Genomic DNA, 24,774 nt, shown 5'->3' with positions numbered 1-24,774 from the left:
TAACCTCTTCTGCACATGTCTTTTATTTAACAGAGGGACTTTGCGGGGGATTCTTGCAAATAAATTAACTTCACACAGGGGTCTTCTAACTGTCACAGCACTTACAGGTAACTCCAGACTGTCTTTGATCATCCTGGAGCTGATCAGTGGGTGAGCCTTTGCCATTCTGGTTATTCTTCTATCCATTTTGATGGTTGTTTTCCATTTTCTTCCATGCATCTCTGTTTTTTTGTCCATTTTAAAGCATTGGAGATCATTGTAGATGAACAGCCTATAATTTTTTTGCACCTGTGTATAAGTTTTCCCCTCTCCAATCAACTTTTTAATCAAACTACACTGTTCTTCTGAACAATGTCCCATTTTCCTCAGGCTTTCAAAGAGAAAAAGCATGTTCAACAGGTGCTGGCTTCATCCTTAAATAGGGGACACCTGATTCACACCTGTTTGTTCCACAAAATTGATGAACTCACTGACCAAATGCCACGCTACTATTATTGTGAACACCCCCTTTTCTACTTTTTTTACTAATAGCCAAATTACATAGCCTTAAGAGTGTGCATATCATGAATGCTTGGTCTTGTTGGATTTGTGAGAATCTACTGAATCTACTGGTACCTTGTTTCCCATGTAACAATAAGAAATATACTCAAAACCTGGATTAATCTTTTTAGTCACATAGCACCAGTGGTGGACACAGTTCCGATAATCCGATAACAGATAACTATCGAAGATAACTATCGAAGATAACAGATAATTATCGAAGATAATGTTTTCATTATCGGATTATCTTTTTAGATAACTTTAAAAATCATTATCGGACTAATTATCTTCTGATACATTTTCGTCCGATAACTTTTAGACCGATAACATAGTAAACAAAGATGAACAGTGACAAACACTTTTAAAATTTAAAATCAGTTGAGCACCTAACCTGTTAAAAGTTTCCTAGCAGATGTATAGTTCTACCCTCTGCAAACAGAAGAGAGCTGCTTCCAGAAGAAACCACTGAAGAATCCTCTGCAAGCAAAAGAGAACTGGTCTCACAAAAAAAAAAAAAAATTACCTTTAACACCATACTGATATGCTGGCAATATCACCCAAGTCATCCAGAGGCATACATTTTTAACTTATGGTTGAAATTTTAACCAAACTTATTTTGGACAAGTTATTTAAAATTACTGTCATGTCTGTCATTTTATGAAGTGAAAATATCAGATATATGTTTTAGTTTTAAAATAATGTGCTAATTTTAAGGTTTTAGTGAGCACATGCTGTGCCCAGCAGTGCATTATGGGTAGGATAGTCTATTCTCAGTATGTTCACGACAGGACAAATGCATTTCAGACACTCTGTTCAGGCTCCACGGACAACAGCATTAAACTCTAGTGCCTAAAACTCTTGTGAATATATTCTCTGGTTTTATAGAAGTTATTGTATTTGCATTTGTTAAATTCCACGCATCTTAAATGTAGCAGACACGGATTATCTAGGATTTTGTTTTGGCAAGTTCTTCAGGCCTCTTCTGCCATCTACTGGCCAGTAGTGTTCATGGCAATGGCAGTATTCGCCCTAAGTACTAAGCGTCTGGGCACCAGTAGATGGCAGTGTTCTATTTATTTTCACCCTGGTTATATCAGATGGTTGTCAAATCAACTTTTTGGCTTTGCAAATGGCTTTTTTTTTTTAACAAATTAGGTTTAAATTCAAAACAACAACAACAAAAAAAATAACATTACAAGAGAGCTCTGCGGTGTTTGCACAGGCACAGTGTGAGCGGTTGGACGCTTGAAGCCCCTCAGCAGCAGGATAACCTCACGACGGCTGACCAGAATAATATCAAACAGGTTTGATTTTCGTTAGACCATATGATCGGCGATCAGGAGGCGGTCGTGAGATGTTAAACGCAGCTTCTTCCTTCATGTACACTACACGATGCAGGACGCGCGATTAACCTGAAACTCCGTCCAAAAATTTCTCACACGAATGAAAAATCATCTGAAAAAGGGCCAAAACTCGCACAGTGTAAAGCCAACATTTATGTGTCAAGACAATATTAAGTGCACGTTTTACAACATCATAAAACGTGTGCACGGCACTAATAAAACGTGCACACATTCTCTCCACATGCAAAACATTTTGCAGTGACACTTCCAGGGCGCCATAAAAATGCCTGTTTTTACAAATAAAAATGGAATATTTTACAAAAGCACATTTATCTGTAAACACCAACACACGACACACATCACATTAACGTGTTGGTTTACATAATGAATGACTGAACCAATCAGTGTTTAGCAGAGGCACTTTTACCCAGAATTATTATTAGGGCCCGAGTAGGCAACGTCCTACGAGGACCCTATTGTAATTGTGCTGTTTATTATTTATTATTATTATTAGGGCCCGAGTAGGCAACGTCCTACGAGGACCCTATTGTAATTGCGCTGTTTATTATTATTATAATTATTATTATTATTCTCACTCTTGAAATCGAAATTTCGGCCTCCTCCCATGCTCAAAAACTCACCATACTTTCCAAAGTCGTCTGGCCGGATCCGAAATTCAATATTTTGGGGGCGTCGCACATGGTCGCAGAAAAATCGCGAAATAGCGCCCCCTAGAAATTTTCAAAAACCCCTCCGCTTTGGGCTTTTTTCGTCGTAGCCTCACGAAATTCGGTACACATATATACCATGCCGGGACGCATGAAAAAGTCTCTTACTGTCATGGTGACATATCAACAGGAAGTCGGCCATTTTGATTTTAAGTTGCGATTTTGAGCAAATTTTTGCCATTTTTGGCCATTTCCACTACTTACATTTGAACAAACTCGTCCTAGGGATTTCATCCGATCGTCTTCAAATTTGGTCAAAATCATCAGAACACAATGGTGATCAAAAGTTATCAAAAGATTCTAATTAAGTCAAAAGGCGTGGCTGCTAGGGGTCGTCAAACTTTGGCGAGCTTTTGGGAGCATGCCATTTCACTTTGAACAGCTGTCACGCCCACATACTTCATCGTAGTTCCTTCAAACTTGCTGGACATGATGAGGGCTCCGCCCTGAACGTCTGCATATACTAAGCTCCGACCTCCGCCATAGCGCCCCCCGGTGCTGGTGGGAAATGTGCTATTTTTACTTTAAGAGGTCCTGATGTCACATACTTAACCCAATCAACTTCATTCCACTTTTAAAACTTGGTGAACATAGGTGATAAACGCCGTGAAGTTACGAGTAACGGCGTCCGTGTGGCGGCGTACCGAATATTGCCCATTCGAAATGAAATTACGTTCTTCCTTTTGACGGCTTTAATTTAGTCACATCATCATGAAAATTGATACACAGGTTGAGCACGACAACCTCTTACAATTCATAGGGGCGTCGCCCATGGGCGAGGCAAAATGCCTCAATAGCGCCCCCTTGAAACTTTCAAACCCCCCTCCCCATAGGGGTTTTTTTGGAGTAGGGAGATGAAAATTGGTACATATGTGTGACTTGCATAGATGTACAAAAAAGTCTCTTGCACCATGAGTCTACTCCAAACAGGAAGTCGGCCATTTTGAATTTTCTTCTCATTTTGAAATGATTTCCACATGTTGTATTTGAACGAACTCCTCCTAGGGATTTTATCCAATGCACTTCAAATTTCTTTGACAGCATCCAAAGATAATACTGACCAAAAGTTATCGAAAGCTTTTCTCTATGTTGAAGGGTGTGGCCGCTATGGTGCGGCCATTTTGACCCTTTGCCATGGAACATCAAGTCATGATAACTCCTTCATGCTTTGCCTGATTGACTTGAAACTTCACATGTATGATGACGATTGGCTCCTGAACACACCCAGCCCCTCTGTTTGTACACTGAGCACCCCCTAGTGGATGACCCATCAACATGTCATAACTCCTTGATGCATTGTGTGATTTGTTTAAAATTTTAACTGTGTGATGAGTGGTTGCCCCTGCATGCACATGCCCACATGTGGTCACAAGAGAACCCACTGCCCTGGGTAGGCGGTCGCGCGGAATGAGGGCCCGTATATGACTGCTTGCAGTCCTAGTTATTATTGTTATTATTATTAAACCTTTATTTAACCAGGAAAAGAGTCTCATTGAGATTAAAAATCTCTTTTACAAGCGTGTCCTGGCCAAGACAGGCAGCAAGGTTACATGTCAATTTCAGCATTCCACCACACATACAGAATAAACAATTACTAGCCAATGGAAAAGTTTCAGTATAAAAGTTCAAAAACAACTAAATCAGTTAAAACAACTACGTGTCAATGTGCCAGCATCTCTGTCATTTAAAAGTCCTTTAAAAGATTCTAAGGAGACCAGCTCCCTCAGTTTGAGATCATTTATGACTTTATGGCTGCTCTCAGGGTGCCTCTGTGCTAGAAGCTGTGTAGTAAACAAGAGTTTCAGCAGAGGCAGGATGTTCAAAGATGAAAGTGTGGTCTCATTGTTTGGGTCTGTTGTCACTTTTAATATTACTAGAAGCTATTGTGACGTTAAAACTCAAATTCAGTTTATTAGTAGTTGCAAATGTACCAGAGACAATATTGGAATTTCTAGGTTATCTGTAACTTCCGATACATTTTTGGGTGATTTATTGTTTTATCTTTATCAAAGATAACTTTTCAGTTATCTGATCTTCTGTTATCAAAGTAAATTTTTTGGTTATCTGTGCCCACCACTGCATAGCACTACTATTATTCTGAACAATACTGTGTGTGTGTGTGTGTCTGTGTATATATATGTGTATATATATATGTATATATATATGTATATATATATATATATATATATATATATATATATATATATATATATATATATATATATAATATACAGCGAGGAAAATAAGTATTTGAACACCCTGCAATTTTGCAAGTTCTCCCACTTAGAAATCATGGAGGGGTCTGAAATTTTCATCTTAGGTGCATGTCCACTGTGAGAGACATAATCTAAAAAAAAAAAAAAAAAAATCACAATGTATGACTTTTTAATAATTTATTTGCATGTTACTGCTGCAAATAAGTATTTCAACACCTGCCAACCAGCAGAAATTCTGTCCCTCAAAGACCTGTTAGTCCGCCTCTAAAAGGTCCACCCCCACTCCACTTATTCCAAATTAGAAGCACCTATTTGAGGTCTTTAGCTGCATAAAGACACCTGTCCACCCCACACAATTATTAAGACTCCAACTACTAACATGGCTAAGACCAAAGAGCTGTCCAAAGACACTAGAGACAAAATTGTAGACCTCCACAAGGCTGGAAAGGGCTGCAGGGCAATTGTCAAGCAGCTTGGTGAAAAAAGAGCAACTGTTGGAGCAATTATTAGAAAATGGAAGAAGCTAAACATGACTGTCAATCTCCCTCGGACTGGGGCTCCATGCAAGATCCCACCTCGTGGAGTATCAATGATCCTAAGAAAGGTGAGGAATCAGCCCAGAACTGCACAGGAGGAGCTGGTCAGTGACCTGAAGAGAGCTGGAACCACTGTTTCCAAGGTTACTGTGGGTAATACACTAAGACGTCATGGGTTAAAATCATGCATGTCACGGAAGGTTCCCCTGCTTAAATCAGCGCACGTCCAGGCCCGTCTTAAGTTTGCCCAGGACCATTTGGATGATCCAGAGGAGTCATGGGAGAAAGTTACGTGCTCAGATGAGACCAAAATAGAACTTTTTGGTCTTAATTCCACTCGTCGTGTTTGGAGGAAGAAGAATGCTGAGTACCATCCCAAAAACACCGTCCCTACTGTGAAGCATGGGGGTGGAAGCATCATGCTTTGGGGGTGTTTTTCTGCACATGGGACAGGACAACTGCAGTGTATTAAGGAGAGGATGACCGGGGTCATGTATTGGGAGATTTTGGGGAACAACCTCCTTCCCTCACAGCATTGAAGATGGGTCGTGGATGGGTCTTCCAACATGACAATGACCCAAAGCACACAGCCAAGATAACCAAGGAGGGGCTCCGTAAGAAGCATATCAATGTTCTGGAGTGGCCTAGCCAGTCTTCAGACCTAAACCCAGGGAGGGAGGGAGCTCAAACTCCGTGTTTATTTTTCTGCTAAGGTTTGAACTTTGAGAGTGTTTACGCACAAGAGAAAAGTGAGAAAATGTTAATGCCTGTTTGAGAAAAGTGTATAAAGTGTGTAGTGAGGGGTTTTACAGCCTTAAAACATCTATAATAATTGTAAAAAATAACACTATTTCGCGGATTTCGCCTATTGTGGGCTATTTTTAGAACGTAACTCCCGCGATAAACGAGGGACCACTGTATATCTACATGAAAGGTTTATCTTTGACCCGTTGTGTGACTGTCATGCCCAGTTGCGCTGTGTTTGTGCTTGTGATGGAGGGCTGTATGTGGGGTTAATCTACTGTCTCGTGTCGTTTCTCAGATCAGTTGTTGGTATGCAGGAGATCACTTGACCGAGGGTCTATACGTTCAAATAATAATTAAAAAATACTGTCATCACTCTTTACTCTTAGTCAGTTTCTTACAACGGTGTAGCTTAAACACACAAGCTTTCTAGGAGCGCACCCAATTCATTACTCACACTCAGAGGCACGTACCCTCCGGTGTGCACTTTTTTTGGGGGGGGGGCAACCCCGCCCCCTGTGATAATCTCATCGCCCCCTTAATATTCTTTTTCTGGTGCCGGGCCTGGTGGAGGAGTGGACCAAAATCCCTGCTGCAGTGTGCAAACCTGGTGAAAAACTACAGGTAACGTTTGACCTCTGTAACTGCAAACAAAGGCTACTGTACCAAATATTAACATTGATTTTCACAGTTGTTCAAATACTTATTTGCAGCAGTAATATAAAAATAAATTATAAAAAAACAATCATACATTGTGATTTCCGGATTTTTTTTTTTTTTTTTTTTTTTTTTGGATTATGTCACTCACAGTGGACATGCACCTAAGATCAAAATTTCAGACCCCTCCATGATTTCTTAGTGGGAGAACTTGCAAAGTTGCAGGGTGTTTAAATACTTATTTTCCTCACTGTATATATGCCATTAATATACATGATAAAGGTTTTTGGCCTCAAGACTGACCCTTGAGGTACCCCACATGTAATAGTCATGAATCTAGATTTATATTGGTGTATTTGTACAAATTGTTGTCTGTTAAGTAAATAGCTGTGTAACCAGTACAAAACAATACCTCGGAAACTATACTTCTCCATTTTTCTAATCAGTCCCAGTGAGCACTTTTCTGTTGAAAAGACGTTTAAAAATATCTACGCCCTCCATTGGAAAGACATTCAAATATAACGCAATGCTAAAATACCCTCGGCCTTATGAGCATTGTGTTCTTTATAATTTGCAGTTGTTTAATTATTGAGATCCTATTTTCTTATGTACTATTTGTACATGATCAAATCATTTGTTCATGTTGAACACACCTTGGGTTCCGTCATGTCAGCCAACCTTTACTGCGCCGTCCGCCATCGTCACCCGCACGTCTCGCACGTCCGCCGTGGTGACATCAGAGATTACATTCAGACACAACGCAGGGGACATGCACGTACCATGCATCTCACATATTCCATAACATCTCCCCCTTTTAAAGTTCTTTACAGTATTAACCTTGGGCGTCACATCTATGGAGGCTATCCCATTTACTGTGAAATTTAAGCACTAAACAGAACATTAATTAAAGCAACACTTTCTGATATTTAACAAACATAACTATTGCGGCGTCTAATCGCCTGCTGTAGTGTATTAAATGAAACTGAATCTCACATATTCCATAACAGGTTCCTAAATTATTGGGTTCCTAAATCAGGGTTTTCAGTTTTAGAAGTGACAACTGTCAGTGGGTGATGGACAATATAATCCTTATTTGCAGGTGTTATTTTTTTTTTTTTAAAGCATTTTACAGGGTGCCCAACTTTGGCACCGTGGTTGGAGTGAGACTGTGGCACGCAGGCCTTTTTTTAAAAAAAGGCCTGGTTTACTAATGAAAAATAATAATAGTAGGGAAACTCTGCTTGATTCTTCTCCTCTCCACGTCCATCCTCCTTCCTTTTTCCGAAATATTTCAGCAAGCTTATCTACAGGCATATGAGTGTCAAATACAGAAAAATACTTTAAATGGCTGGGGTTCAAGAGGGCCCTGGCTGGGGGATCTGGGGAGTTCACCCCCCAGAAGCTGAATGTGAATGCTTCCGGAACCATTTTCTGCACTGAATTTGCAAGAATAGATGGGGTGGATGTGGCAGCTGTTTATCCTTCTCTCTACAAGGTGGACAAAATCTATTTTCATATGCCAACTTCTGTGCCGTGTGAGTCTTCTCCCAAACTGGACAGCAAAGGAACAGACTCGAGCCTACCACCGCTGAAATGATCTTGTTTTTAAATAAAAACCTTTGAAGCCCCCAAATCCCCTTCATTTTGTGCCTCTATGGTCACCCCAGTTGCACAAGCATTTCACTATTTGTCTCTCGAATACAGTATTTTATGATGGCACAATCACATTATAACACAAGTATATGTCTTTAAATCAGGGCTGTAAAAACTCCGCAGATCTGCGAAATTCCGTGGATTTCATCATGGGGGGAGTTAGTGTTTTACTCTGTAATCATGATTGTCACTGTTTTTAAATGTCTATTTATTTATTTATTTATTTTTGTCTGTTTTAAAATGTCTATTGCAAAGTTTTTTTTTGTTTTTTTTTTTACGACATTGTGCAAGTTTTATAAGGCCGCGGCGGTCTTATAAAATTTGCACGCGGACACTGATCTGTGTGTTATACAAATCAGTGTCCTCGGATCCGCGGAGTTTCGAGGAGAAAAAAGCCTGGCTGTTGCAACAATTGTCGTAAAGTGGGACTGGTCGGTTGCTGCGGCAACGCTTAAGCTAAATGTAGCAAACCTTTAGAGCTCTAAAGTTTTTAAAAGAAGAATTGCGCAGCACATCTGGGTCACGGACCGACGTCGCACAGAGAGAAGATGGCGAGAAAGACTGTTTGGAAAAAGTCTGATAAGGACAAGAATCTGTGGAATTGTCGCTGGCTTCATCAACACACCTGAAAGATAAACGGGAAAAGTGAACTGTGCCCTCTCAAAAACAATATATGTTTTTGTTGTGTTTTATAAGTATAATAAAGGTTTACAATCAAAAATAGGCAAGGAAAAATGAAGCGAAAAATAATTTTCCACACACATTTATTCAAAACACACAGCAAAACTATAATAAACAAACTATAATAAACTGTTTTGACACTTTATAAAGGTAATTTGAGGTCTTGTGTGAAAGACTGTACAACAAAAAGGTTCAAACAACCAACACAAATGCACATTTTGAACAATATATACAAAATGGTCTATGCGTTTTGTTGTCCATTGATATGGTAAACAGTGCTTTACGCAGAGAAAGCAACAGAGTTATCCAGTAACATTCACATGCAAACTGGTGGAGCAATCCTGATAGTTACACACTCCTTGTTTGAGCACGTGAGATTGTCATCAGGCTTTCCGTGTGGCTTCCACGTCATATTCTGTTATTTCAGCATGATCATTGACAGTCCAAATGAAAGGTTGCATACAGGGTCATTTAAATCTGCACTAATTTTGAGACTCTTTGTTCCAGGAGGTGCTGAAAATGTATCATTACATTAAAAATAGTAGAGAAGCTTGAATCTTCGACTGGACTGAGGACGTTTCGCTTCAAATCGCAGAAGCTTCCTCAGCTAAAATTCTTGCTCTGGAAGTCTGACTTCTGTCTGACTCTTGTAGAGAAGAATAAAACAGAAGCCAACAAAAGCTGGAGTTTTAAACCTAACCAGACCCCTCCTACTGAGAGGCAGACCGCTATAGGCTAGTGACTAAACAATAGCTCTAATTAGAGCCTACTGAGAGCCTACACAGAAACATTACATTAAAAAATTTTATTTGGTTTCTGAGATCCCATGGGGCCTGAGACCCCAGCTCCTGGGGGCCTATGCCTCCCAGACCCCCTGCAAATTTTCCTCGGATTTCACAGTTTTCATTTCACAGCCACTCAGTCCCAAATGCGCACCACCTGGAAGGAAAAACAAAAGACAGGACAGAAACAAAAGGCAGCCAGGCCCCCCAGCCACACAACAATTAGGATGGGTTAAATGCAGTAAACACATTTCATTGTGCAGGGAACATGTTTCTTTGTGCATATGACAATAAAATTCTTTTGAATCCTTGAAAAGTAACATTTTGATGACTATTTATTTGGTTGTAAGCTTTATGTAAGAACCCGTAATTACTAAACAGGGTATTCAATCTGCTATTATTAGAAATTATCCTATATTATGTACAGGCTTGGTGAGTAATGGAATACATGTAACGGCGTTACGTAATTAGGATACAAAAAAGGTAACTGTATTCCGCTACAGTTACAGAAAAAAAGATGTATTCAGATTACAGGTATATTTAGTAAAAATGGGGATTAGTTTGCATTTTATGATATTATCTGTATATAATATTTTTTTCTTTGAAATGAAAACGTCCCTTCATGGACAGCGACATGACGTCTCCTTACCGGGCAAAATATTGCTGAAGTTCTTGGATGTTAATGTATTTTCAACGGAGATCTGTGACTGAACACACTCAGTAAAATGCTCGCAAAATATGTGTTAAAATGCCATTTTGACCTGGATATCGAGCCAGTAAAATTAAATTACATTAAATTATGTCAGGAAATTATTAAACTTACTCGGACACACACACACACACACATTCCCAAATATTAGTGTTGAAAGTGACACGGATCTGTGCTGTTCAAGCTGCTGAGGCGTCCTGTTGCTGTGTTCAACGCAGCTACTAAAACCATTACAATACATTTATATATATATTATATTTTTACACAATTATCCTTTATTGACTGAGTTTCATTCATGACGTCAGTGGTGTGTGTGTGTGTGTGTGTACATCTCTGTGTCTGGGTGTGACTGTGAGCGGCACAGCGCGGGTCATTATAATCTCATTATTTTAAGATGCAAATTAAAAAAAATCCACAGTCTTATCAAACAATTTTAACCACTAACTAAGTATTTTAACTAGACATTGGTCTAGCAGTGGAAAATATCAACTAGACATAAGTGAAGAGTTAATGGTCCATGTCATCGGGCGACACAGGTACGGCAGGAGACATACAGCTGTTTATCATCCAAATATCACGGACAAAGTGACAAGAAGAACCAAAACCACTTACTTATGGAAGGAAATATTGTCTCCCTTGTTCCTCCGTTTGTGCCTTTGCCAACATGCGCAGCTTTCCGGCATATTCCACCTGTTTCTTGAACTTCTATTCACGCAAATCACTAACTTGCCCGGAATTAAAATGGTGACCACGCCTCCTTACTGACAGGATTTACTTCATGGTTTTCATTATGCTGTTGTTCTTATTTGAAAGTTCAATAAGTGGACTGATATGTTAAACATGGTGCGACTTTACTGAACAAGTAGTAGACTTTTTTTTGTTTTGTATATTGTTCTGCCACTTTTAATTAAAAATCATTCATCCGCACACGCCTGAGTTTTCATTATCCTTCATTTGTTTGGCATTTTTTGTTGAAAATTTAGCAGGTGAACACTGGGTGTGTTTAAAACAATATTGTGGTGCTCTTAATTCATAATGTGAAGTAAAACAGAGCACATGCCCTGGAAAAGAAACAGTTTGATTTTTGCTTAATAAACTGTACTATGTGGTCAAGACCATTTATATTTAGTTTCTTTTGTCTGTATTGGCATATTTGATATTGGAGTAATCCAGAAGTAATTGAAAGTAACCAGATTACATTACTTTAATATTATGGTACTTGGATTACGTTACTGACTACATTTTTCAACAGGTAACTAGTAACTGTATCGGAATACATTTTTAAAGTAACCCTCCCAACCCTGATTATGTATTTTTGGCATCATGCATAATATTAAAAACATTACGTGATCTGGTTGGCCATAAGCTTCTAAGTCAGGGGTGGCCAAGTTTGGTCCTCGAGAGCCACATTCCTGACACTCTTAGTTGTCTCCCTGCTCTAACACACCTGAATCCAGTGAAAGACTCGTTAGCAGACTTTTAATGAGCCTTTCACTGGATTCAGGTGTGTTAGAGCAGGGAGACAACTAAGAGTGTCAGGAATGTGGCTCTCGAGGACCGAACTTGGCCACCCCTGTTCTAAGTCATTCAATAAAACCTGAGTTTTATTATTTACTAGCTGAGTTACCCAGGTCTGTCAATCCAGATCCAAAATTCAGTGGAGTCTTCTATCTGTTGAATTATCTTATCAGTTTTTTGTTATTGTTGAGTCTGTGTGCTGAATAAAGTTACTCAGTTCATACATACGAGGTCTGTCAATAAAGTATAGGTCCTTTTATTTTTTTCAAAAACTATATTGATTTCATTCATATGTTTTTACGTCAGACATGCTTGAACCCTCGTGCACATGCATGAGTTTTTCCACGCCTGTCGGTGACGTCATTCGCCTGTGAGCACTCCTTGTGGGAGGAGTCGTCCAGCCCCTCGTCGGAATTCCTTTGTCTGAGAAGTTGCTGAGAGACTGGCGCTTTGTTTGATAAAAAATTTTTCTAAACCTGTGAGACACATTGAAGTGGACACGGTTCGAAAAATTAAGCTGGTTTTCAGTGAAAATTTAACGGCTGATGAGAGATTTTGAGGTGATTCTGTCACTTTAAGGACTTCCCACGGTGCGAGACGTCGCGCAGCGCTCTCAGGCGCCGTCGTCAGCCTGTTTCAAGCGGAAAACCTCCACATTTCAGGCTCTATTGATCCAGGACGTCGTGAGAGAACAGAGAAGTTTCAGAAGAAGTCGGTTTCAGCATTTTATCCGGATATTCCACTGTTAAAGGAGATTTTTTTAATGAAAGACGTGCGGGTGGATTGCAGCATTGGCTCGCAGCCGCCGCGACGCTCCGCCACAGGAAAAACACCTCTGTTGGAAGCCTTAAGGACAAGTTGGAACATGTCCAGCTGTTAAACAATTTCTCATATACTCACTCCACTGAAAGCCATCAAAAGCCGCCTGGATTTTACAAATGGTTATCAACACGGAGGTGTTTTTCCTGTGGCGGAGCGTCGCGTCGGCTGCGTCCCGACGCGCGGACCCGTCCGCACGTCTTTCATTAAAAAAATCTCCTTTAACAGTGGAATATCCGGATAAAATGCTGAAACCGACTTCTTCTGAAACTTCTCTGTTCTCTCACGACGTCCTGAAATGTGGAGGTTTTCAGCTTGAAACAGGCTGACGACGGTGCCTGAGAGCGCTGCACGACGTCTCGCAACATGGGAAGTCCTTAAAGCAACAGTATCACCTCAAAATCTCTCATCAGCCGTTAAAATTTTCACCGAAAACCAGCTTAATTTTTCGAACCGTGTCCACTTCGATGTGTCTCACAGGTTTAGAAAAAATTTTGATCAAACAAAGCACCAGTCTCTCAGCAACTTCTCAGACAAAGGAATTCCGACGAGGGGCTGGACGACTCCTCCCACAAGGAGTGCTCACAGGCGAATGACGTCACCGACAGGCGTGGAAAAACTCACGCATGCGCACGAGGGTTCAAGCATGTCTGACGTAAAAACATATGAATGAAATCCATATAGTTTTTGAAAAAATAAAAAGGACCTATACTTTATTGACAGCCCTCGTACATTCTATCTGTGGTGCAAATTTGGTGAGAATCTGTGAAGTGCTTTTGAAGTAATCATTCAAATCCTATACAAAGTGAAATCTTGATACAGAATCTGATCCGGTTCTAGATGACCTCCAAAGATTCAGTGGAGTCATGCCCTAATTTCTATCTGTTCTGCAAATTTAGTGAGAATCCTTGAAGTCGTGTTGACATAATCCTTCAAAGCCTATATGAAGTGAATCTTGATCCAGATCTGGATCACCTCCAAAATTCTGGGGAGTCTTCCGTGTCCTAATATCTGTCTGTTGTGCAAATTTGGTAAGAATCCTGTGAAGTAGTTTTGACGTAATCCTTCAAAACGTATATAAAGTGAAATCTTGATCCAGAATCTGGATGTGGATCCAGATCACCTACAAAATTTATTGGCGTCTTCCATGACCTAATATACATCTGTGGTGAAAATTTGGTGAGAATCCATGAAGTAGTTTTGACGTAATCCTTCAAAGGATTGTTTGTGCGTGTGCGCTTTTAACCTGAAGCCCCAGTGAGCTTCCCCTTGGTGCCCCAGTTACCATACCAAGTTTGGTGTTGATTGCTCAATTACTGTGGCTGTGCATAGCGGAACAGTTCGTGATCTAACCCATATACTAAGCATGGAGGTCCCATTTTTTTGTCCTCACCTCACACATCATCTCTACGCTCTCAATCTTCCCATATCCTCTGTAGTTACAGACGCACATCATGTCTCTTTCACAAATCCCCTTAATTGCCCGTTTTTTGTGTTTAATTAGAACCGCTGATCTGTGATATATCGCCAATTTCCACAAGATGGCATTTTTGCCTAGCGAGAATGAATCTGTCCAGCTTCCATGTATGACATTCCAGCCCGGTCTCGTGTGTTGTTTTTTTTTGTTTTGTTTTTTTTTTCCCCTTGCCCCGGCACAATAAACACCCGCTTTTCGTGACACGGGTTTTTTTTATTTATTTATTTTGCTATTTATAATCTTCCCCTCCTCCTAACTCTAACCATAGCATAAGTGCGTACCCTCCCCCAACATTAACCATGGCCCTGTCACAAAATAAATTTGTGCCCCAGTTACGAAAAGATGGCAGTGTCCGATGCATTTTGACCCATCTACTGGATGGCAGTGTGAATGGCACCCGGTTATATCACACGGTTGTAGAGTTGAATCACAACTTCACTCACACTCACTCATCTTCAACCATTTAGTCCAGTCAAGGGTCGCGGGGGGCTGGAGCCTATGCCAGCAGACATAGAGCACGAGGCAGGGTACACAACTTAACAAACAGAATTTCCAGTTTTACAGATGCCTTTTTTTAACAAATGAAAAAATTACATATTTTATAAATACACATTTGTAAAAACCAACACATGTTTAAATAACTTGTTTGTTGTGTTTGAATTTAGTAGGCAGCATTAGGAGTGCAGACTCTTAATACTGATTATTAACCTCTGTGGTTGACTTGCATTGTGGCGCCCCTAGTGGCCTTCTTATCATTCCTCCTTGTCTGTGATCGATGGTGGGCAGTTCCAGAATTCGGTGACAGAATTGCAGATGACACAGGATTGCTGCCAACCATTTTGGGCAATTGGGGCTGATTACTTCATATTTGGAATGCAAACATCAGTTGGGGCCGAAAATTGGCAATGGGAGTCTGGTCTAAATCAGACATCAAGGTTTCTTTGGACTACCCTTTTTTTGAAAAATTGAACTTGATTTGAGCAGTAGTTTTAGTTAAGCACAGACACAGAGATATGGGATTGTAGGTTGTATGTGATCTTTTTAACAGTGAATTTGTGATTTTTGGGTCATTTTGCTATTAATGTAGGCTTCATAGTTGTTATGACTTGTTGATGTACTTGAATTGAATGAAGCTGTTCATTTAGGGGATTGTGCAGCTGATAAATTATCGAATATTTCCAAATTGTTAACCCTGTTTTTCACTTTCATTGGTACTAAGGCGATATACCCATCAGATGTTGTTTCATTGGGGGCGTCGCACACAGTGTACCACAGTCTATTTTTGCCATTTGCCTTGAGTGACAGGATAGCTGTCTTTAATTCTTACAGTTGAAGAAGTTGATGAAAACATCAAGTATGTCTGATAATAGGATGTTAGAAAACTAGCCAACAGCCTTTTTTGAATGAATGCTTGACTTTTCATACAAGAAAAAAATCGAGGTGAAAAAGCAAAAATCTTAATTTCAGCAAATACAACAGCAAAGGCCACTGAATTAGTGAAGATAACCAAGTCAAACTGTGTGAGGAAATCCATTGACTTAAACTTTAACTTTTTATGATTAGTTAATGCAAATAACTGAGTATTAATTTTTTTTAATTGCATTTCAATTTAGTCAAAGAACTTAATTGATTTGTTGAATTACCTTATACAACTGAATATTCTAATTTTGAAGTATTTTGCCTTCTCCGGGAACCATCACCTTATTGTGGTGGAGAGGTTTGTGTGCCGCTATGAACCTGGAAGCTGTATTGTCTGGAGCCTTTGTGCTCCTGGTAGGGTCTCCCATGGCAAATTAGTCTCAGACGAGAGGCCAGACTAAGAATGGTTCACAAGACACCATGATAAAATGAGGTAGAGGAAATGTGACCCGGCCCGGAGGAAGCCCGGTGCCCCCATCTGGAGCCAGGCCTGAATGTAAGGCCCGTCAGCAATCCCCTGGTGGCTGGGCTGTGCCACGGAGCCCAGGCGGGCACAGCCCGAAAAGGCAACGTGAACCTTCCATCTCCACCCTGTGGGCTCGCCACCCACAGGGGGAACCGCTGGTGTCAGATGCGCTGTCCCATGGGTGGCAGTGAAAGTTGAGGGCTTCGACGGACCAGACCTGGATAGCAGGGGCTAGTTCTGGAGGTGTGGAACGTCACCTTGCTGTAGGAGAAGGAGCAGAGACACCTGGAGAGGCATGATTGGGAGGAAAGGTCTCCCCGATCTAAACCCGAATGGTCGTTTGCTATTGGACTTCTGTGCTAGTCACGGACTGTCCATAACGAACACCATGTTCAAACATAAGGATGCTCATAAGTGTACATGATACCAGAGCACCCAAGGCCAAAGATTGATGATCGACTTTGTGATTGTATTATCTGATCTGAGGCCGCGTGTTCTGAACACTCGGGTGAAGAGAGGGGCAGAGCTGTCAACTGATTACCGTCTAGTGGTGAGTTGGATCAGATGGTGGGGGAGGACTTTAGACAGACTTGGTAAGCCCAAACGGATAGTGCGGGTAAACTGGGAATGTCTGGAGGAGCCCACTGTCCAACAGATCTTCAACTCAGACCTCCTGAGGTGCTTTTTTTTGCATCCCTGTGGAGGTTGGGGGCATTGAACCAGAATGGGCAATGTTCAAAGTTTCCATTGCTGAAGCTGCAGCGGGGAGCTGTGGCCTGAAGGTCTTAGGTGTCTCAAGAGCAGCAACCCTCGAACGCCATGGTGGACACTGGTGGTCAGGGAAGCCGTCCGACTGAAGAAGGAGTCCTTCCGGGGTATGTTATTTCAGCAGACTCCGCAGGCAGTTGCAAGGTACCGACAGGCCCAAAGGGCAGCAGCCTCTGCTGTGGGGGAGGCAAAGCGACGGGTGTGGAAGGAGTTTGGATCAACCATAGAGAAGAACTTTTGGTCAGCACTAAGGTGCTTCTGGTGGGCCGTGAGGCACCTCAGGAGGAGAAAACAGGGAATCATCCAACCTGTCTACACTAAGGATGGGACTCTGTTGACCTCAACTGAGGATGTAATCCAGTGCTGGAAGGAACACTTTGAGGAACTCCTGCATTAGACCGGAGCACCCTCTTATAGTAAGGGCAGAGCTGGAAGCTGATGGAGGATTTTCATCAATTTCCCTGATGGAAGTCACTGAGGTAGTCAGACAACTCCGCAGTGGCAAGGACCCAGGGGTTGATGAGATCTGTCCAGAAATGCTGAAGGTTCTGGGTGTGGAGGGATTGTCTTGGATGAGACATCTCTTCCACATTGCGTTGAGGTCTGGGACAGTGCCTAAGGAGTGGCAAACTGGGGTGGCGGTCCCCATATTTAAGGGGACCATATAGTGTGTGCCAATTACAGGAGCATCACACTACTCAGCCTCCCTGGTAAGGTCTACTCCAGGGTGCTGGAAATGAGGGTTTGACCGATAGATGAACCACAGATTGAAGAGGAACGGCTTCCATCCTGGCTGTGGAACAACTGACCAGCTCTTCACTCTCAGAAAGATCCTGGAGGGATCATGTGTTTTGTGGATGTGGAGAAGGCATATGATTGGGTAACCTGGTAGGTGTTGTGGGAGTATGTAGTTGGGGGGGATCTCTTCTCAGGGCCATCCAATCTCTTTACTCACAAAGTGAGAGCTGTGTTCGGGTGCTCAGCAGTAAGTCATATTCATTTCCGGTGGGGGTCGACCGCAAGGTACTTGAACTCCTTCACTTGGGGGAAGACCTCATTCCCTACCTAGAGTAGGCACTCCATCAGTTTCCTGCTGAGAACCGTGATCTCAGATTTAGAGGTGCTGATCCCTTCCCAGCCACTTCACACTTGCCTGCAGAGTTCTAGCCACAGTGGGTGGCGCCGGGTGCCCCCCCCCCCCACCATACTGCAAATTTCCGCCTGGCTCTCGAGTTAAAATTGGCTGTGCTGCCCAGCACAGAATTTCTGAAAAATGAACTGAAATGTTGGCAAAAATGTACCAAATGTACTGCGCCTTGTCACCAATCCTGTTTGTAATATTCATGGACAGGATACGAGGTGTAGTCAGGGGGAGGAGGGTTTGGTGGGCTCAGGGTCTCATCACTGCTTTTTTGCAGATGATGATGTGGTCCTGTTGGCTTCATCGACCTGTAACCTCCAATACTCACTGGATCAGTTCGCAGCCAAGTGTGAAGCGGTTGGGATGAGGATCAGCACATCTAAATCTGAGGCAATGGGTCTCAGCAGGAAACTGATGGATTGCCTACTACAGGTAGGGAATGCGGTCTTGCCCCAAGTGAAGTACCTCTGGGTATGGTTCATGAGTGAAGGGACAATGGAGCGTGAGATTGGCCGGAGAATCGGCGCAGCGGGGGTGGTGTTGCATTCGCTGTACTGTACTATTGTGACAAAAAGGGAGCTGAGCAAAAGGCGACGCTCTCAATCTACTGGTCAATCTTCCTTCGTACTCTCACCTATGGTCATGAGGGTTGGGTTATGACCAAAATAACTAGATCGTGGGTACAAGCAGCCGAAATGGGCTTCCTCAGGAGGGTGGCAGGTGTTCCAGGCGCATCCGTCAGAATTCTTGAATGAGTGGCACAAAAGGTGGAGGACACAAATGCAGACCACAGCTAGAGATGAGGGAATTATCAAAAGGCTTTAAATGGAGGCAAAGCAGTGGTTCAGTACACGGGTAGACAGGCAGTGATACAGAGGTAACAGGCAGACATTGGGCTGAGGCATAGTCAAAAAAAACAAGCAATGTTCAAAAACACAGTGAGATAGAGTATGTAGGCAGAGACGAGAGCAGAGTCCAAAAACACAAGCAGGGTCATACACAGTACGGCAACCAGATCAAAGTCAAACTATGGTGTGAAAAAGGGCTGTGGCGAGGGCAGAAGCACAAGGCATGGAGCACAAGGAACCAGTAGTGGAGAACATGAAAGACGGGGCTTAAATGCAGGTAGGGTAATCAGGATGTGATAAGAGTCAGGTGTGGTGAAGGTGAGGACATGACAAAGATGAGTGCAGCAGGTGCAAGAGAGTGCAGGAAAGTGAAACTTTAGTAAACATAAGCAGAGTGAAAGCTGGGACAAGAGAGTGCAGGAAAGTGAAACTAAGTAAACAGAAGCAGAGAAATGAGTGACAGAAACTAGAAAATAATAAATAAAAAATAAAATTTTGAACCAAAAAAGTTCAACAAGGAAAAAGATCAAGGCTAAACTAGAATGGAACTACATGTGGCATCAGTATATAAACAGACAGTACATCCAGTGACTGAAAAGAAACAGAAAAGCAGAATCAACAAAGTAAATAAAGGGCAGAGACAAAACTAAAACGACACTAACTGAGGCAAGAGAAAACAACCAAAGAGAAAATCACCGGACAGGATCACAGACAGATGGCAAAACCATAACAGGAGCCCAGAGAGGGCCAAACCATGACAACGTCCATCTGGGAGGAGACCCCGGGGAAGACCTAGGACTAGGTGGAGAGATTATATCTCCACACTGGCCTGGGAACACCTCGGGATCACCCGTTCAGAGGTGGTCAATGTGGCCCGGGAAAGGGAAGTCTGGAGTCTCCTGCTAGAGCTGTTGCCCCCACGACCCAATCCTGGATAAGTGGTTGAAGATGGTGATCATGGTGAAGTCAAAAAGGTTGGGCACACTCTGTGTGTGTGTGTGATGTACTTTTTGTCACTTCTGTGTGGTGATGCACGTACTTTTATGGTCTAAAAGTTTAAGGTCTTTCATCTCGCGCATCACAGTTGATGATCTGGTTAGAAAAAATGTTCTTTGGAATCTTGTTGAAGAACATTGTCACACACAGGGTGAGTAAGGACTTGACCCATCAACCTTCTCATTTGGAAGTAAGTTGTTCTACCACTTGAGCCACAGTTGCCATAGGTTGTTTTTATGCTCATGAGGAAATGCTTTTTCTGCTATTACAGGACACATGAAAGAGTCAAACGGCATTCTAAAATGTATGGCGTGGTGCATGTGGACAGATTGCCTTATAAGAGAGGATGATGGGGCAAAACTGAATTTGAAAAACAATGAAATGGACAGTATTCAGTGGGATAAACCCTTCTATCACCAGAACTATTAGAATTCAAGTTCTCACTGGAGCATCAATAGAATGAAGGCTATCAATAGAGGACACGACTCAGCCGACGCATTCCATGTCTCAGTGGAAATGCTGTCCTTTTGCTGTTGTTTTTTTTCTTGACATTCTGAAAATATTACTTAACTTTCATATGCAAATCTGTTGGGAGCATCCTTGTGTACAGCTGGAATGATTTTGTGTCAAATTAGCAGTTACTTAGGTGTTCTAAAATGAGGCACACAATTTGCATTGTGAGGGAACACAGTAAGACCCTTCAGCTTCTCCCTTGTTGCTCTCGGGGTCGCCACAGCAGATCGGAGGTTGATCTGCATGTCGATTTGGCACAGGTTTTACACCACATTTCCTTCCTGACGCAACTCAGCATTATGTGGAGAATCAGTAGGGGTGGTCTTGAACCGGGAACCTTCCGCACTGGAAACAAGTGCATTTACTGCTTCACCGTCATCTGCAATGTTTTGGCCATGTGGCACATTTCTATGGGCATGATCCAGCATGCAGGAGCCTCAGGGTTGAGGTCCCCAGCGGATAAAGGACACCTACATTTCACCTGGCTGGGGTAAATAGATGGCTACTTTCAAGAAGTAGGGATGGACCAGTTGTCTGCCTGAGTTGTTGACATCCAGAGCCCAAGACAGCTCCGTAGTGTGGTACACTGCACAAGTGTATGCTTCTGTATGCTTTTCTTATCTAAAAAAGATAATCCGATAAAGAAAACATTATCTTCGATAATTATCTATTATCGGAAGTGTGCCCACCACTGTGAGGTATCATATAATGGCTGAGTGGATCCTTGTCATTTGATTGGTGCTTTGTATGTCACGTGACATGCAATTTGGTGCCATACATTTTGTACCATTGCATGCTGCGAACCTCACCCATGCACACAATAGTGGGGGGCGGCATTTAGATAAACACTGCAGTTTGTTTTGCTGACAGACTACAATGTGAGCGAGCTAATTGATGGTGCTAATTCTTCTAACGCACACAAGAAATGCATTCACTACGCCACAAGCCATCTGGAGGCATGAAGAGCTGTTAAGAGGATGAAGTTAGGATAAGCTGGACAAATTTGCTGACATTTTTCACTGGAGTGAGGAAGTACACTTTTTTTTTGGAAGTACACAAAGTCAGTGCATGGCATCACAAACTACATTGTCACAATTATTTTTGGACTCCAGTGAGGAGCAACAAAATGTAAGTCCCTTTTCTGTTTTGTTTATAAATTAATGTAATATCAAATGACATATAATATCAAATCATCTATTTTACCTGTTATATCAAACAAATAATGAATGTTTTTACATTTTCCTCGTTCAATGGATCATTCCAGCTTTCACCTCGATGAAATATTCATAACAATGAACTCACAAACATTCATTATTTGTATACTGTAATTCACATGCTGGGAGCAGGTATGGTAACACAACGTGAAGCTGGACACCAGCTGATGTAAAGGAAGAAGATCTGAATGAGAGGCATGTTTTGGGTAAAAAAAAAAAAAAAAAAAAAAATCATGATCTCAAACTGAAAGCCCATGCTCTTTAATAAATTGAGGGAATATAACTTTAATACTTCTTCACATCACACTTGTTTGGACTGTATGAGACATCGAGCACAACAGGTCAGCAATCCAAACCCAAGTTGTTTGCCTTATAAATACACTGAGTTTTTAAACATTTAATTACATTGCACATTTACTTATAATCACCTGTTCAGTAGTAACAATAAGCAGTTTACTCAAGTTCTTTGTGCCATGTACAACAACATTCATTAGCCTGTTGGCTTCTTCTTGCTAATGTGATATTTACTTTATAAATAAAAAAAAGTGCCAATTAAATTCATTTTGGGTCTTGCATGAAATGGTAGTACCACATTTCAAAAATAAATATAACTTGGAGCCTGTTGTGACTTTTCTTCCTCTTCATAATGCTTTTTTTTTATTTTTTGCACACATGCAACTAATACTGTGTTGCGAATTATCATCCAGAAAATATATTTAAAAAGCTGTTAAACTCAGACTGTTACATCAGAGCTGTCGACATGTCTTTAATATGCAGTCTTTTCTGGATTTATTTCCTATGAATCTTCAGTTCTGATTACATTTGCATATTGAGATGGTTCAAACATGTTGAACTGGGTCATCCATGAGAAGAAAAGTGTGTGTGTGTGTGTGTGTGTGTGTGTTGAATCACTGCCAGAGAATAATGGCCTCTTTTCTTCCCATCAATCAGGCTTCTGAGAAAACAAAATGAGTCCAAACACATTTAAAATTTAATCTGGATTGTGTATTTTGAAGTGTCCTTAGCTGCTCATGTTATGATTGTGTGTCTGTTGATTAGGTCAGTGAATGCTGATGCTGCATCGGATGCCTTTTCAACCAACATAACCCTGTTCACACGGATCCTGGACCGGCTGCTGGATGGCTATGACAACCGTTTGCGGCCTGGTCTTGGGGGTAAGCAATTTATGTTTTTAGTTAATTGAATATACATAGAACATTGTGTTACTTATATTTAGCCAATCCAAGTTACCTAGTGTTTGTAGGGGGAAAAAAAATCTCGTAGGCCTCATTTTTTTTATTTTATTTTTATTGTTGGTGTTGTGCGTCACTTATTATGAAACGGCACGTGTCGCTCGTTTCAAATGGATCATTTGGAGTGAAAACTCTTAACATCAGCTTTTGTGGTTCAGATAATGTTTTGCAGAAATCCCCTCAAGAATGAACAGACAAACACACTTTCTGCACAGAACATTTAAGTTATGTAATATCCAACTTCCTGGAAAGTAACAGCAGACAAACTGGCCACGTTTAGCTCTGCAGATGGCTTTATATTTCATTGCTTTAAATGTTTCTGGAAAATGTGCTGAATATTTCAACCTTTGAAGGTAAGATAGTGTAGGTATATCAGAGAGAAATGAATCGCATTCGTGTGTATTCTTATATTAGCAGAATATATAATGTCAGAGTGACTGTCATGTGACCACCAAATTGAGAGGAAAAAAAACATTTCAATTCTGTGAATTTGCTTTTACAGAACATCCTGAGATGTTTTCAGGAAAACCTGATGTGAAGAAAAAACCCGAGGCTCATTAAAAAGGGATAAATTGAAACTTCTAATTGAATCACTAAACAAATGGTTGAAATATTTCTCACAACAAAGCATTCAGGCAGTAAAACTGAAGTCACTACTTTACAGAATACAGATCAACACAAAAATAAATAATTTTCTCACCTTTTCTATCGTTAATATTACATATAATACTCACTTATGAAAGCTCACTCCACAAACCTTTATCAGCTGGTTGCTGCACCTGAACGCTGCACAAAAAAGCATTTTCAAATCACTTTAGCCCAAGTTTAAGTCAGCGCTTCATTGATTTCTATGTAATCTAATGCCTGAAGATGCGGAATAACGCTAAGCAAGATGAAGGCTGCCTGGCAACAGCTCAAGGGCTGTGTCCGCCATCTAGTGGATTAAATAGAAATCAATGATATCAGCTGACAAACTTATTTTGGTGGATGGAAAAAGGACTTTTGTTGGACAAAAACAAACGCAAACAGAGTTGCTCCTTCACTGTGTGACTGTAGCAAAGCTAGCTACATTGCAACACAACACTTCCTGTTTTTTGCACGAGTCTTTCACAATAAGAGCACTGGACAAACTGATTATCGCACGGAAGAAGAGAAAAAACTGCGAAAACTCATTATTTTTTTACATTATGCTGGGGGTCACTGAATTAATTTATTTTTGGTGGGTGTTTAATGCTCAGCCCTGGGCCCTCAGATGTGTGAATACTGTATTAGGCAGAAAATTATAATTTTCTCCTCAAAGTTGATTTGTTTGAAGCAGGAAAATGGGGACACACAAAGATTTGAGTGACTTTGACATGGGCCAAATTGGCTAGATGACTGGGACGCAGCATCTCCAAAACTACAGCTCTCGAGGGATCTTACCAGTGTGGAACACTGAGTACCTGCCAAAAGTCGTTGAAAAAAGGAAAACCAATGAACCGGCAACAGGGTCATGTGCAGCCAAGGCTTATTTATACACATGGGGAGCAAAGGCTGCCCCGTGTGGTTTGATCCAACAGAAAAGTTGCTGTAGCTCAAACTGCTGAAAAGTTAATGTTGGTTAAGGTAGACTGGTATAGTGGAGTGTGTGTCTCAACGGTCAGAGTGGTCACAATGTTATGGCTGATCGGTGTATATTCATGAAGCCACATCTTGGTTGTAGACCTCCAGAATTTCCTTGACTTGGTTTGATGTTTTGAAGGGGTTTTCTTCA

The 24,774-nt window shown here is 41.3% G+C and overlaps 1 protein-coding gene across 1 annotated transcript in view; it reads left to right on the top strand.

Moving 5' to 3' along the window:
• LOC117520653 (gamma-aminobutyric acid receptor subunit alpha-2) overlaps positions 1–24,774 on the top strand; it is a 159,850-nt gene that overhangs the window by 5,470 nt on the left and 129,606 nt on the right. Inside the window, exon 3 of the mRNA XM_034181961.1 lies at positions 22,828–22,943. Within this exon, the coding sequence (XP_034037852.1) occupies positions 22,828–22,943 (116 nt within the window). The remainder of the gene's footprint in view (positions 1–22,827; positions 22,944–24,774) is intronic.

This window comes from Thalassophryne amazonica, chromosome 11 (genome assembly GCF_902500255.1).
Source record: "Thalassophryne amazonica chromosome 11, fThaAma1.1, whole genome shotgun sequence".
NCBI classification, from domain to species: domain Eukaryota; kingdom Metazoa; phylum Chordata; class Actinopteri; order Batrachoidiformes; family Batrachoididae; genus Thalassophryne; species Thalassophryne amazonica.
This window is presented reverse-complemented; position numbering and strand designations above follow the sequence as displayed.